This window comes from Anopheles stephensi, chromosome 3, assembly GCF_013141755.1.
Source record: "Anopheles stephensi strain Indian chromosome 3, UCI_ANSTEP_V1.0, whole genome shotgun sequence".
Taxonomy (NCBI): Eukaryota; Metazoa; Arthropoda; class Insecta; order Diptera; family Culicidae; genus Anopheles; species Anopheles stephensi.
In genome coordinates this window covers 86,637,681-86,651,439 of record NC_050203.1, presented here as the reverse complement: position 1 = coordinate 86,651,439, position 13,759 = coordinate 86,637,681, and the positions used below count along the sequence as shown (strand labels likewise).

Here is a 13,759-nt window from a genome sequence, read left to right as displayed (position 1 = left end):
CGGGAAAACTCCTTCAACCCCTCCACGGGAAAAACAAAGCGGCCACAACACGAAATGTCACCGTTTTCCCGGAGACGACGTTTGCCGAAGCGGTGTTTTCCGTAATCGCTCGACATACCACCGGAAAACGTGACTTTTGCATCGCACCGATGCCACCAATGCCGCCACAACATGCCACACAGCCAGGTAACCTGTTTAGGACGGTTTTTCATACGCTCAGGTTTTCTTTTAACCGACCGAAAACCGCGTTACGACAGTGCCCTGCAGTTGTCGAACAAATCGGTTGGAGCCTGGGTTGGCGCACCCCCGAAACCGTTTCCTCAGACCGTTTCGTATGATGGAATTGTTAATTAACACATCCCCCACCGACGGCTCAGGTGGCACACACATGTGGATGACTTAATGGAATCGGTTGAATCGGCCTCGGTCAAGGATATGAGCGTGTCTCGGCGTGCTTTTTTTTGTTTCGAAGGACGCTTCGCCGTCGGTCGTTGGCTTCGGTGGGCAGGTTGTTCGCTTCGTCACAATCTACAATTCAAAATGCGGAAATACGATCAGCTCGGATGGAGCTTACCGAGGCGTTTGTACGGTTTCGGTCCAGTTTTGGCGTGTGAACGTTGCGTAAGATTAACTCTTGGTAGACGTTCGGTGGACATACAAATGGATGAGTTGAACGATCGACAGTAATGGAGCGTCAGTAGGCAAGAACCTAGAATTTATTTTCAGAGGATAAAATTTAATTAATAACTTATTAATATGGAGATATAATTGAAGGACATAAGGACATAAATGCATGCTAATTTAAAGATATATTCACGCGAGCAGCTGCAAATCGAAGGATATTGCTGAAGCTAGCGTGGATCCTTAATTCTACCCGATTAAAACATTCAAGACATGTCCTTGGTGTGGAACCGATAACTCTCCTTTGAGCCATTTTATTATCCAACTCACAGAACTCACAACAGCTCAGTAAAAAAAGGTATCGAAGTACTGCTCGTCGGGATATTCGTTGATCAAAAGATTCCTTTCCGCGATTCGCTTGTCTGCCTGCTTCGCAACATGTCCCAACAGATAGCTGTGGGGTTTGATGAGCTTCTGGAAGCTTGCCCGTTCCAACCGATACACCTCACACACCTCCAACGCTACCACATTCACCGTATGCTGAGCATCCGGTCGGAAGAGTGCGATCGCTCCAAAGTTTGCCCCATCGATCACATGACCCAACTCCAACCCATCGGGTGTGTAGACGGCAGCTGTGCCGATCGCCAGAAAGTACATCGTATTAGCCACAGTACCAGCCGTGATGATGGTGTCCTCCTCCAGATATATCATGAACTTCAGCTCATCGGCAATGTCCTGCAGTACGTACGGTGGAAGATCTCGGAAGACATCACAGCGGATTAGGAACGGTTGAAAGGAGATCTCCATCAGCACTGTGCGACGTAGATTGTCTGAGGCTTGCATTCGGATGGGCCGTACGTCGAAGTAGTGCATGCGATAGTGACAGGCAAAATGGCGACTCATCTTCCGGTGGATTTTGTCCCGGAGACGCATCCTTCGGCAGAAAGCATCGATTTCGTTCAGTATCTCATCGTACTGTGTTTCGCTGGCATCCGCTGTTATGATGGTTCGGATGAGCAGGAGCAGGATGTAGGTGGACCAGATCCATCCGCCGAGAAGTAGCAGCGATTGGGTCCATTCGTGCAGGAAGTGATGGGCGACTGAGAGAGAGTGTCCTCCCTGTACACTTATCTTGAGCGTGATCATCAAGGCACGCAGATATCGGTAGGTCACGGAGACATTGTGCTCGACATCGTCCACCCGTGCGGAAAGGAAATCTCCGCAAATGGAGGCCTTGGGCAGGCGTTCTTGGAAGTAGCCTCGAACATCGCTGACTGGGGGCAAACGGTTTCGGTGAGTGATTGGGTACAGAGCCGAGTCTCGTTGTTGATCATGACTCCAGAGCACATCCACCAGGAAGCTAGCTTCAAACTCGTTGTTTCCGAGAAGTGATAGAGTCAACATGGGCACGACGTACAGTAGGCAGGCAGTCCAGTGCAGCACATACATCGTGTCCATGATGGGTTCCAGATAACGAATCTGCTTCTCGGACAGACAAAACAAACTTCGAGCGACAGTTGCAAAGTACCAGTTGATGGATCGAAAGCGCCAGATGCAGAGCAGATACAGGTAGATCACCAGACACAGGTAAGCGGCCACAGCATCCTGATAGAACGCTCGCACCAGCTCGTCCAACAGCAGCACATACGGTACGAACAGCAGCATCCTGTTGACCACATTCCACCAGCGCAATCGGTACCGCACAATCCGACTTGGTTCCAGTACCACTTCTCCTTGGCTGACGTATCCAGTGACCAGCTTCAGGCCGAACTCCATCCCAAGTATCGCACACAGCACACAGTCGAAGAGTTGTATCCTCCACAGGATTTTATAGGGAAGATGCGGTGCGAATGCGAACGCGAATGCAAGCGTCACGAGATGAAGCGTCAACACGAAGTACATCAACATCTCCCAACACTTACGGAAGCTGCTGAACGGGTGCACGATGAAGGGTGGAAGTTCTCGGACAAGTCTTGCATTTTCGGCTGCTATTTTCGACCGGCTGCGATAGTACAGGTGCGTTTCGGGATGATCCGGTGAGATGAGCAGAAGGGATCGGATGTACCGGAGAAATCGACCAGCGAATGTTGTTCCGGGAAGGATTGGGGGCAGATGCGTCAAGGAATCACCCAATCGAAGAACCACCGGCAGGGAACAGCGATGTCCTTTGGATGACATCTCTCTCCGAAGGGGTTTCAAAGACTTTGACAGAAGTTATGCTTTTTCATGGCTAGCTGAGATGGAGATTGGAATTTCTCAAAGGAACATGTCCAGTGACGTTTCTCGTAGCCATGCAATGTGCAGAGATTCAGCGGAAGGTTAATTTTGGTACGATAATAAGCACATTAACTGCATCAAAAAACCCACAACCCCCAGGAAATCCCACAACTGACACTTTCCATACTGACGCGCGCTTCGGGAAAATGTTGAACAAAACAAAACTCCTCACTTCGAGCCAACGACGACGGGTGCACCTGTGCCCGCCGTTAGCTGTAGGAAGGACGTCCTTTCGCTGTCACGTTCCGCGCCGAGTGGCACATGTTCCTTTCGGGCTTTACACCACATCCAGCCGTTACGAAAAAGCGAACCGGCGAACTATTGTGCGCGCGGTGGTACTTCCGAACTTTGCTGGCGACTGCACGGAGATATCTACGTCAGAGCTTCGTCACGTTACTGTGCCAGGTGAGTGGAAAACTTTCCCGGCCGAGCGAGCGCCCAATGCACATTGGTCGCTTTTTCCGTTTTCCCGTTTTTCCCGTTTTTCACGAGGCGACAAATCGGTTGTGCAACGGTTAGTAGGAAGGCTGGCGTAACCTTTTGCGAGCGCTGTGGCTATTTCAGACCAGACGCACTGCTGTGCAAATGACAACAGAAGCTGGATGGAATGTGCAGTAAAGTATTTCGGTTTAGTAGCTGTCAATTTGTATCGGGAAGTATTTTTAAATGTTTGGGAAAGAGAAGGTAATGCTATGTGAAGCTCAGCTCTTGGATACGTCAAGATAACACTGGACAAACCCGCCTTCAATGACTTTGTTGGATGTCCTCAACAACTGAGATGAAAAGTTCAACCTCTAAGGAATCAAATTGAATAAGTTAATACCAATCGATCGTCATTATATAACCTGTTCGCGCCTGGATCTTCGGTTCTCGCCAACCCATCCAAAATCGCGTACTGATCCGGTCATATGCTAATGCCCTTCTTCGGCTCTGTGAAGATGTCTCTTGAAGCTGCTCAGGTCAATGCCAGTCGCGAAATCATTTATTCATCGCGTTAATGCTAAAATGCAACCAACGGAAGGGGAAATGGACAAATCGGCGTAACCGCAGGCAAGTCTAGAGGCGTAGACCTTTACCGTGTGTCAGTCATACGGGCAAACATTATCGCCGGTATGCAGCAGATGATGATGGTCCGGATGATGACGGCGTCCAAGGCGAGGCAGTGTCGCGGACAGCTGGTCGCGATCGTTACGAAACACAACCGTCAGGGTTTTACGCACTTCTTCAGGGTCGTCGCGCGAAACAGCTGGACACGATCGATCGATCGTTCGCTGCCTCGCACGATCGTGTCGCGGACTGTGAGTCACTGACCGGAAATTGATTAACCGAAACGTTTTGCGATTACCGAGGCAGAGGTCAGCGTTCGAACGCGGTTCGGTTATAGATGGACCGTGAACGTTGCGAAGAATTCGTTAGGGAACGGCGTGAGAAGGAATATTTTGATCTCTTCTTATGCTTCAGTTCCTAGCTTTTTATTAGTGGACGAGCTATCTGTAAGAAAATAGAAAAAGACCCAGGAATCAAATCCCAATGCTAGAGAATTTGGAGGGACTCCTGTTAATACATCAACGACGCTTCCATAGTAACCCTGGCAACGCCTAAAAGAGTAGGTGAATACAACCGAAGTGCTTGAACGCATATCATAGCAACCGGTCCTAGGTGGCGTCCGTGTTTATTATGTAGGACTTCAAATTTTTGAGAACTTTTTCTTTAAACTGGAGTTAGGGTTTGAAATCAGTACAGAAATCCCTCCAAAAATGGGAGAACTCGTGGAATACAGTCCAAAAGAGGATGTCCAATCAGGAGATAACATTCATCATCGTTGCCATCCTTTGGTAAGTATCGATTTGTGATTAGAAATGGTAGAGTAATATCCTAACTTCGGTACATCACGATTACAGCACATAACCTGGTTGTCTGGGTTCAATCCACGCGTGTCCTTGCTTAACGTCAGCACAACCCGTGAACGGAAGGAGCTTGTGTTGGCCTCAGGAAACACACTCCTGTTCTACTGCTACGATGGAGAGCGTGAAAAGATAATGCCGGTGGTTGGACACGTAAGTAAATCGGGTCTTCCTCAAGTCCTCAGGAGCTTTACGGTACGCTATCTCCTGTTCGATGGTTAGAAAAATGTCGTCAACATGATCGGGTGTGACGAAACAGGACGATTCGTGGTAAGCTCCGACTGTTCCTACTGCATCAACGTGTGGGATCGACAGGTTGGGGGAGACAACCATCATCCTCCGATCGCAATTAGGACCATCTTTGAGCCGTTCAAGGCGAACGGTGAAATTGGTGCGGTGTCGTTGAGCCGAGACGGGAAGTATCTTCTGGCAGGTGGAGGGATACCTTCCGAGCAGGGAAGTCAACTGAAGCTGTGGTCTTGGACGGTTGGAAACGATTTCCCGGATGGTAGGAAATCACCAGTATTTTCCCAGTAGAGTACTATTTCATCCTACTTGTAACACCTTCACAGGTTGCATCACACTTCCATCACGGCTAGGACGCATTAAAACGATTCATTTCTGTCCGGATCGTGGTCGTCGCAATCAGTTTGTGGTGACGCTTGAAAGTGGCGTCGTGTTTGGTGCGTGGGACAGCAAGGAGCAGAAACTATCCATTCAGGTCCCGAAAAGGCATGGTTTCCAAGACTACAACGATACCGTGTTTGTGGAGCATACGGATCGAGCCGTATCAGTAACGGATGCAGGCATGGCTGTCCTCTGGAGCAACGACCGCAAGTTTTCTGACGGAACTGATGGAACCGTACTGCGAAAGGAGTTTCTCAAGTATCTTCACCTGAAGTACGCCTCGATAAATGTGGTCCGTTCGTGTGATGAGAAAATCGTTACCGGAGATGATGACGGGGAGATACGGTTCTACGACAACTCGATGAAGATTCCTGTACTGGTTCAAGCAAGAGGATCTGGAACCGATCCGGACTCTCTCGTTCGAGCTGGTAGAATCACGCCAATGGAAGTCTGTGACCGAACCGAACGATGCCGATGATCAACCACCAAAAGAGGGTAAGTCTGTGACGACATAGATACCCTAGAGTTCAGCTTTTGGTATTTTCAGAATCTTCCGAGAAAAAGGTAGAACTTAACATAGAGGACATCGCTCCGAAGGATGTTTCGTTTGAGGCACGACCGGTGATTGTGCGCGGCTTCGTATCAGCCACCAAGTCCGGCAAGATCTACGACATCGACATCGTGTACAACAAAATCCAGGAACTATTTCTGCAGTCCCCGAGCATCATTACCGCTTTTGATGTGCATGCGGCAAGGTATTCTTAGTTATCTGATCAGATAATAATAGGACTTTTGTAAGACTATCATCCTTTTGTTCCAGATCAGAGCTGTGCACCTGTGATGGAAATGGTCGATTTGTTGTGTACGATCTGCAGACGAAATCGATGAGATTGGCTCTCGATGTTCCGATTCAGCGAACTCGGCGAGGACGTATCACCACGCTAGCCTATTCACCATGCGGTCGGTATCAGGTCAGTCCGCAGCTTTTATGAATCCATCTCACAAAAAGGGACCTCTATTTGCAGGAACCTTTTTGGCCGGTGGTGCCGAAAATGGATTTCTTTGGATGGTGGAACCCAACTTGTTGATCCTTGCCGGTAGCAGTCCTTTGCAGTTTACCAGCGAAAAGATCCGGTTGGTTTCGTTTTCGGAGGACAGCAAGCATCTCGTTTGTGTGGTACGAAGACTTGGATGATGATTTCCTTACATTCGCTTGATCGTGATCCAATTTCATATTTTTAAGGACGAAAGCAATACCATCACTCTTGTTGCTCGTGTCAAGGACGATTGGCAGTCGGTTGGACGATGCGTCAGCCATAGATTAGTGGATCTAGCATTTCTTGGTGCAACTGACTTTGTCTCCATCGGCGAGGATCGAGTAAGCATCTCAGCTCTTTGTTCCGCTTCACAACCTAAGTTTCCTTCCCTTCAAACATTAGTACATGGTGCAGTACACGATCAATTCGGATGAGATGGTACAGCTGGAGGCCCTGTCGATTGTGAGACGAAAACGAATTGAACAGTCCGCATTTCCAACAGCATTTCTAGTCTTACCAGGGGGAAATCAGATTCTCGTTGCAAATGATCAGCTCAAGTTCAAGATATTCCATGCCAGAACCTTGGAGATACTGCATACGTTCTTAGCTCCTTTCCATGATGGTCCAGCACGGTATCTACGGGTAAGAAGAGAACGATAAAGGTTCAGTATAAAGATATAGGTTAAACATCGCTGATGTGTACCTCCTTTTACAGCAACTTCCCGGGGAAGATTACTTCCTGTTCATCACCAACAGCAATATCTATCTACACCATCTTCCTATCGATGGAAACCCGTTCAAATATCTCGCAGTGCGAGGACATCCGAAGCGTTTGAAAGGATTGCAAGTGGCCTGGACAGTACGGAGTGCCTTCACGTTTGGCGAGGGCGATCATGCAGTAAGCATGTGGAAGATTAATACAAGGTATTCGAGGTAACATTGAGATCATCATGCACACATTTTAAATTGATTTCGACTCTACTGTTTCAAGTCCTTTGATGGACAATATAAGGCATGCTGGTGCGGGACTAGATCCTTTTTGTACTCTTCTTCCCGGTGGCAAGAGAGGTTGTTATGTCCGTGAGATCTTAAGCCTGTTCTTCTACAATCAAATATCTCCCAAGAATAGTGACGGAGATGCTGAACTCACGGTAAGTGATCTGAGGGATCATTGGAAGTTCAGCCTTTTGATCTAATAATTATTGTTGGTCTCTTAATAGCTCCGTGATGCGATGAATGTTCAAGATGTACCGAACTACATGCGTAGCATTGGATTCCACATGACCGAGTATGAGGTAAGGATGTTCGGACTTTCGACGATCTGAAACTAGGGAAAATAATTATGAACTTGTCCAGGAACAAAACCTCTGCAAAGAGATGGAACTCACCGGGACATACTTCCTAACGTTCGAGGAGGTGATGAAGCTTTTCCTGAACCATCGTACCGCGGCCGGAGGACCACCGAACACGGAGGACATTCGGACAGCCGTCACGTATATCGGGGCTACTACATCATCCGGTAGGGAAAGCTCGCTTGGGAGTAGTTTAATTCAAATTATCTCCAAAACCGTACTCCATTTTGAATTTGTAGGTGAAAAGGTAGATTTGGTGAGGCTCATTACGCTGCTAGCGAGTATGGGTGAACCGATGGACCCGAAAACAACGGAAGCCTACTGTAGAATCCTCTTCCCGTCCGCTTTCGAATCAAACGAGCAGGATGAAGATCCGGAACCGGAGTGTGGAACTGCTGAAGACTGCACTAACTGCATCAGTATCGAGGAGTTCGCCGATAAGCTTTGCTGAATGCCTCCTGTTTGGATGTAACTTTGCTCGATGTGAGTGTTTCACGTTTCATTTCGTTTTGTATCAGTTTTATTATCCTTTATTCGGTTACAGGTGTGAAAAATTAATACAGTATACATTTGTCATTTTCTTCTTTGCTCGCTCGCTCGCTCACTCGCTTACCATAACCTCTACAGTATAACAATAAGGAAAGCCCTAAACTCTATCTCTTCGCACGTTCTAGCAGCTCCTAGGAAGAAAGATTAATCTTGAGTATCGGGAGAAGTTAGGTAAGGATTACGATCTTTTGGACGATCGATGGATCATCTTGCAAATATTGGATCTCATCGGCTATAAAAAAGGAAGAACTAGTGGCACTTGAGCGATTGGTGATGATATCATCTGGCAACCGGAGATCATCAAACGTTGCTGCACTGTCTGTGAACGGATGATGATGCTTTGGAATGACACTTGGCAAACACTTGGATCTTGCCTACAGCCCTCCGAGCGTCCCATTATGGATGCGAAGTTGTGCGAAGTTATTTTGGAGTTAGAGGGCTCTATATCATGATTATTAGTTGCCATCTTTCTACCTATACGTTTCTCCATCCTTAAAGCTCTATATCTAGCTCCTACCTTACCTACCATGAATATGTTGGTTATGTTGCGCTGGTGTCTCTCAGGTACGCACGAGGAACCCCATTGTTACCCGGACCGCTCCGAACGTGGGCTTACGCCAGCCATGTCTCCGGATCGATCCGGGGAAGAAAAAAAGGGATCGTCGTTTCGCACAAAACCGGCCGATTTAGCTTACTTAGTAAAATCACAAATATTCCTTTCATTTTCACATGCTTTCCATTTCATTGTTTTCACTGATCTTTACTGCTTTGTGGGCTGGAATTTGGTGTTTCTCTTGACTCCATCTCTCTCTCTCTCTCTCTCTCTCTCTCTCTCTCTCTCTCTCTCTCTCTCTCTCTCTCTCTCTCTCTCTCTCTATTGTGTCGTCGCTGTTTTGGTCCACCTGGTTCACGGGACAGGGGACGATTTCTTATGACTTGTGGCGCTTCAGGACATTCCCCTCTGTGTCTGTTTTTTCTCTTTCTTTCTTCTTCTTCCTTGGCACTACAAACCTCTCGAGAGGTCTCGGCCTGCCAATTTCTGGCTTTCAGTGACTTGATTTTACCCGTAGCAAAGTAGTCAGCCCTACGTACGGGGAGGTGGTCTGGATGGGATTTGAACCCCGGTCCTGCCGTGTGAAGGTCGGCGGCGGTATCGCATCGACCACCGGACCACCTCTCTCTCTCTTTCCTTAGGCAATGTATAATATATAGGTATATGAAAAACAGTAATCCTCAACGTTCTGGAACGCAATAAAGTTTACTTACGTCTACGTGCTGTACGCTTCCGGTACCGATCTATCACTTCTTAGCGGTTACTTAACTAAAAGACGGCTCTCGCAAATAAGGATCTCAAACGTATCGATCGATGCAATTGGATTGGTTTCCCTAGAGTTTCTTGTTCAACAACAACAACAACGGCAAGTTTACAGCCTTTCGTTTCGTTTCGCTGCGGGCAGGGAGCTTAATAGGCTCCTCCTGAAATCCCCAAAACACTACGTACACAGCTCCATACTCTCGCCCTTCCTCCCAAATTCTTCCCGATAAGGCTACACAATGTTCTGTCGGTTCGTTCGTTGATTTGCTTCATCACGTCCAGATTTATGATCACAATATTGTTCGCTTCCTGCTGATCCACGGAGTTTTCTTCTTCTTCTAACACTACGCTCTTCTTTTACACTTCTTCTGCAGCGTTGCATTTGGATTGAATTTCATCGTTCATCGTTTTGGTTTGCTTGTCTGCTCCTCGCTTTCGTTCGCTTTCGATTTATTCCTTCTCTTCTCCGCTTACTTTGCTCTCGTCTTCGCGAAAAACTTACAAACATCGAGAATTGTGAATTCAGTGTAAAGTAATTGCTTGCTTCCAAAAACACTTCTTATTCTAACGTGTGTGTCTGTGTGCGTGCTCGGTCTGCTTCACTATATTGAGCGATTTTTCTTCCTCAAACTGTCTAAACAATAAAAAAAAACTTTATTCCAGACGACGAATTTTAAACAACGCTTTGAACGCTTTAAAAAGCCATTCGGTCGCTCGACCGATGTGAAACGGAACAATTTTTAAACGAGTTAAGAACAAAACACAAAAAAAAAACTGGTGCCAAAAGTAAGCCAAAAAAGGAAAAAAAAGGAGACAAAGCAAAATAATAGAAAGAAATTTAGCGCAAAAAGAAAAAAATATAGTGGCATTTAATAATTTTGTTCTTTTAGACGATAGACAAAAAGGAGAAAAAAAACGAATTAAAAATTAATTATTCTAAAAAAAGTGGGAAAAAAGGACAAAACATGTGACAAAAAAGGAAAACGGAAGTGTATTGTGACGCATTCGAGCGTGATCTTGTGATGATCGTGAGATGATTACTCTCTTAACTGCTCCTATCCATGTTTTACTTCTGGACTTGCACCCTTTGGACACGATGATTCAACAGATTACCTTTGGGATTACTCTCCTACAAGCAGGTCAATGAAGTAGTGCAGAGGAACATACTCACGCACACAGAGGCACTATAACAAAACACGGGTCTGACCAATCCGGAAGTGAGCCGCTCGCGATGGCCTCACGAACGCGTTCTAATAATCCTTCGATTTGCTGCTGTCCCGAATGCCTCTCCGCTTCGAGATAAGGTTGGTGGTGCGCTTCTTGTGCGAATAGGAACGTAGCTTACGGTCGGAGGTGGCCGTTTCACGGGACGTTGCCGAGGAACGCGTCTTACGCGCGACTGAAGTGGCAACTGAAAGAAAAGCGGGTCGGTTTGAGTGATTAGTTTTATTTGCTCTGTCGAATCCGAATTAACATTTGGATTTAGCTAACATCGATTGCGTTTCGTACCTGGTGTGAGGGAATGTTGTTCGATTGACTTGAGCAGCTTCGCCTGTTCCTTGATCTTCCTCATCAGGACCTCGTTCTTCTGCCGCTCCAGGCTCAGCTCTAGACAAAGTTGAGCTTTGGTTTTGGAATCGACCGGCGATAATACCCTATTGAGACAAAAAAAAAATCGCGATATTAAGCAAACGGCCATGCAAAGCAAAGCTTAAGATTTGGTCCTTACGGATGGTTAAAGATTGTCGTAGACGACGGACGCTTCTCCGGGTTCGGGTGCATCATCTGCTTGATGAGATCGTTGAAATCTTTCCCAATGTTGGGCAGATCGGGAAACTGGCCACTGCGCAGCTGATGCCATCCGGTACCATTCTTCGGCAGTGGGCCACCACCGGCCGCCTCGTACAGCGTGATGCCAAGCGAAAAGATGTCCCCTTTCGGGAGATTATTATAGTCCTCCTGCAGTATCTCGTTCGGTAGATAGCGACAATCGCCTTCCTCCACCTGTGGGTCGTTGATGGAAGTGACGTGTCCCAGGTCGCCGATTTTGTACGTCACCAAATACTCGTTCTCCAGATCATCGTACACATCCTCGAAGCCATCGTCCGGACATTCGGCTACAACCTGCCCGGCCGAAGCACCGTGCAGTGCCGACCCGGAGCGAAGCGGTGTTTTGGAAAGGAAAATGTTGCCTGCTTTCAGATCCATATGGACCAAATCATTCGAGTGGATGTACTTGAGGCCCTCGGCAATGTGCAACAGCAGCGTGCGGAGCTCCGATTCGTTCAGACAGCGTTCCTGCAGCACCGTCTGCAGACTGCCTCCGTTGCAAAACTCGTTCTGGATCAACATATGATCGTTCTCGGCCCAGGCCGAATAGTACCGGACCACGTTCTCGTGCTTTCCGAGCACGGCGTGCGCGTAAACTTCGTTCAGGGCCGTTTTCTCGAACGAACTTCCCGCGACCGGCCGGATGCTCTTCTTGATCGCGTACACACATCCGTCCAGCCGGTTAAGACACTGAAAGACCTGCCCGAACTCGCCCGTCCCGAGCAGCGCCAGCTCGATAAACTCCTTCTTGTACCGGGAAATGTTCGAGTCCTGCAGGGCGAGCCGCTTCGGTGCCTGCCGGAACTCTCCGCTTTCATCCTCCACCATATTGAACAGCTTCAGCGTGTGGTTCGTTGTGGAATCGTTCGCTTGCCTCAAGGCAAACGGTGTCACCGGACCGCTAAACGGAAGCCGACTCTTGTTGAGCCGACTGATGGGAAACATGGGCGGAAATTGGCTTTTGTTGCTGTTCCCGTCACCGATGCTTGCTTTGGCACTTTCGGAGCCCTCCTGCCGGGTGCGCTTCTTCGTTCGCATAAACATAGCGGGCGGTGTGAAGGGATTCACATTGGCCGGCGGTAGCCCCACGTCGTAACGTCGGTGAAGCGGAACCGGTTTCGGTTTGTCAGTGACGAAAATTGGCATCCCTCCGTCCATCGGCTTGGCCAGCACGTCCCCGTCGGCGCTTGGTTTGTTCGCCCCGGGAAACAGCGTCGTACCGGGGCCAAACACTTGCCGCCGGAACATTGTGTTGGTTGACTTTTGTAGAATGGTTTTTGGCGTTGCTGGCGTATCGAACAGTCGGAGCGCCTGCACCTTTCGATACGGTGGTGAAAGCGATGGTTGCTTTTGGACCGTCGGTTCTACGGGGTTGCGTTCCGGCGAGTTGCCGGAGAAGGACAGCTTCCGCGGCATGACGGTCGCCGAACGGTGTGGTGAAGGGTTGCTGAGTTCGGCACTGATGTTCATATCCGGCGACGAATCAATGCCGCTGCTCTCCGTGTGAATTTCCATCAGGAATGCAAATAGCTACCGGTTTCTTCACTTTCACTTTACACGCCAAGCACTGGGCTTGAATTTCGAACGTAATCGTTCACAACCCTAAAACGTATTCACGACAACTGCGATGCAAATTCCAACGCAGGGACAAAACATAGCAGATGACGCGTCGTTAACGCCGTCGCCACCAAAACACCAGCAGCTGGAACGCAGGTACACGACGCCACGGGATTGTTTTTGCTGAATTTCACTTCTTTTCGGGCTTTTGCGTTGCTTGATAACGTAACAAACGGATGGCACTTAGTTACGGGTAGGTTTTGTAACATTCACAAACAGAACAAACGGTATGAATCAACAAACAAAGCACAAAATGCAAGCAACTATTAAAAAGCCGTTTGTATTTTTAAACCAGGGTAAAGGAAATGATGCGTTTACAGCGGCGTGCTAAGGGATCGAACGTTGCGGAATGACTCGATCCGCTCCGGCGTGGAACGAACTGTTCCCAATTACCAAATTTGAGAGGAACAAAATAATAACGGTTTTTGTTCCCATAAACTTTATTGTTTTTTTATTTTACTTTGAACTTGAACGGTACAATTGACACAAAATGTATTCTTGAGAATAAAATGAGAGCATTTTTTTGTAGCAATCACAAGATGTGTGATTCATTTTTCGTGTGTCTTAATTACATATGATGTTTATTTTTAAGTTTAGCAAAGTAAACTTTTTTGGTAAAAAATAAATCAT

The 13,759-nt window shown here is 47.6% G+C and overlaps 3 protein-coding genes across 3 annotated transcripts; 1 reads left to right on the top strand and 2 right to left on the bottom strand.

Annotated features, from left to right (window-relative positions):
• Nucleotides 1-512: 512 nt before the first annotated feature.
• LOC118513987 lies at nt 513-3,733 on the bottom strand. Its single transcript, XM_036060417.1, has one exon. It carries the CDS (start codon nt 2,797-2,799, stop codon nt 967-969), a length of 1,833 nt encoding a protein of 610 aa, XP_035916310.1. The 5' UTR covers nt 2,800-3,733; the 3' UTR covers nt 513-966.
• Nucleotides 3,734-4,268: 535 nt separating this feature from the next.
• On the top strand, nt 4,269-9,142 carry LOC118513985 (cilia- and flagella-associated protein 251-like). Its single transcript, XM_036060415.1, is given in 15 exon segments — nt 4,269-4,733; nt 4,800-4,955; nt 5,025-5,310; nt 5,375-5,799; nt 5,801-5,924; nt 5,977-6,184; nt 6,250-6,389; nt 6,455-6,606; nt 6,673-6,807; nt 6,869-7,108; nt 7,182-7,390; nt 7,458-7,617; nt 7,687-7,761; nt 7,823-7,985; nt 8,058-9,142. Coding segments are annotated over 15 exon segments (2,763 nt in total). The 5' UTR covers nt 4,269-4,655; the 3' UTR covers nt 8,270-9,142.
• Nucleotides 9,134-13,440, bottom strand: LOC118513986 (wee1-like protein kinase). Its single transcript, XM_036060416.1, has 3 exons — nt 11,412-13,440; nt 11,192-11,337; nt 9,134-11,093 (listed from the first exon to the last, which is right to left on the bottom strand). Exons 1-3 carry the CDS (start codon nt 13,025-13,027, stop codon nt 10,933-10,935), a joined length of 1,923 nt encoding a protein of 640 aa, XP_035916309.1. The 5' UTR covers nt 13,028-13,440; the 3' UTR covers nt 9,134-10,932.
• Between the last annotated feature and the right edge of the window lie 319 nt (nt 13,441-13,759).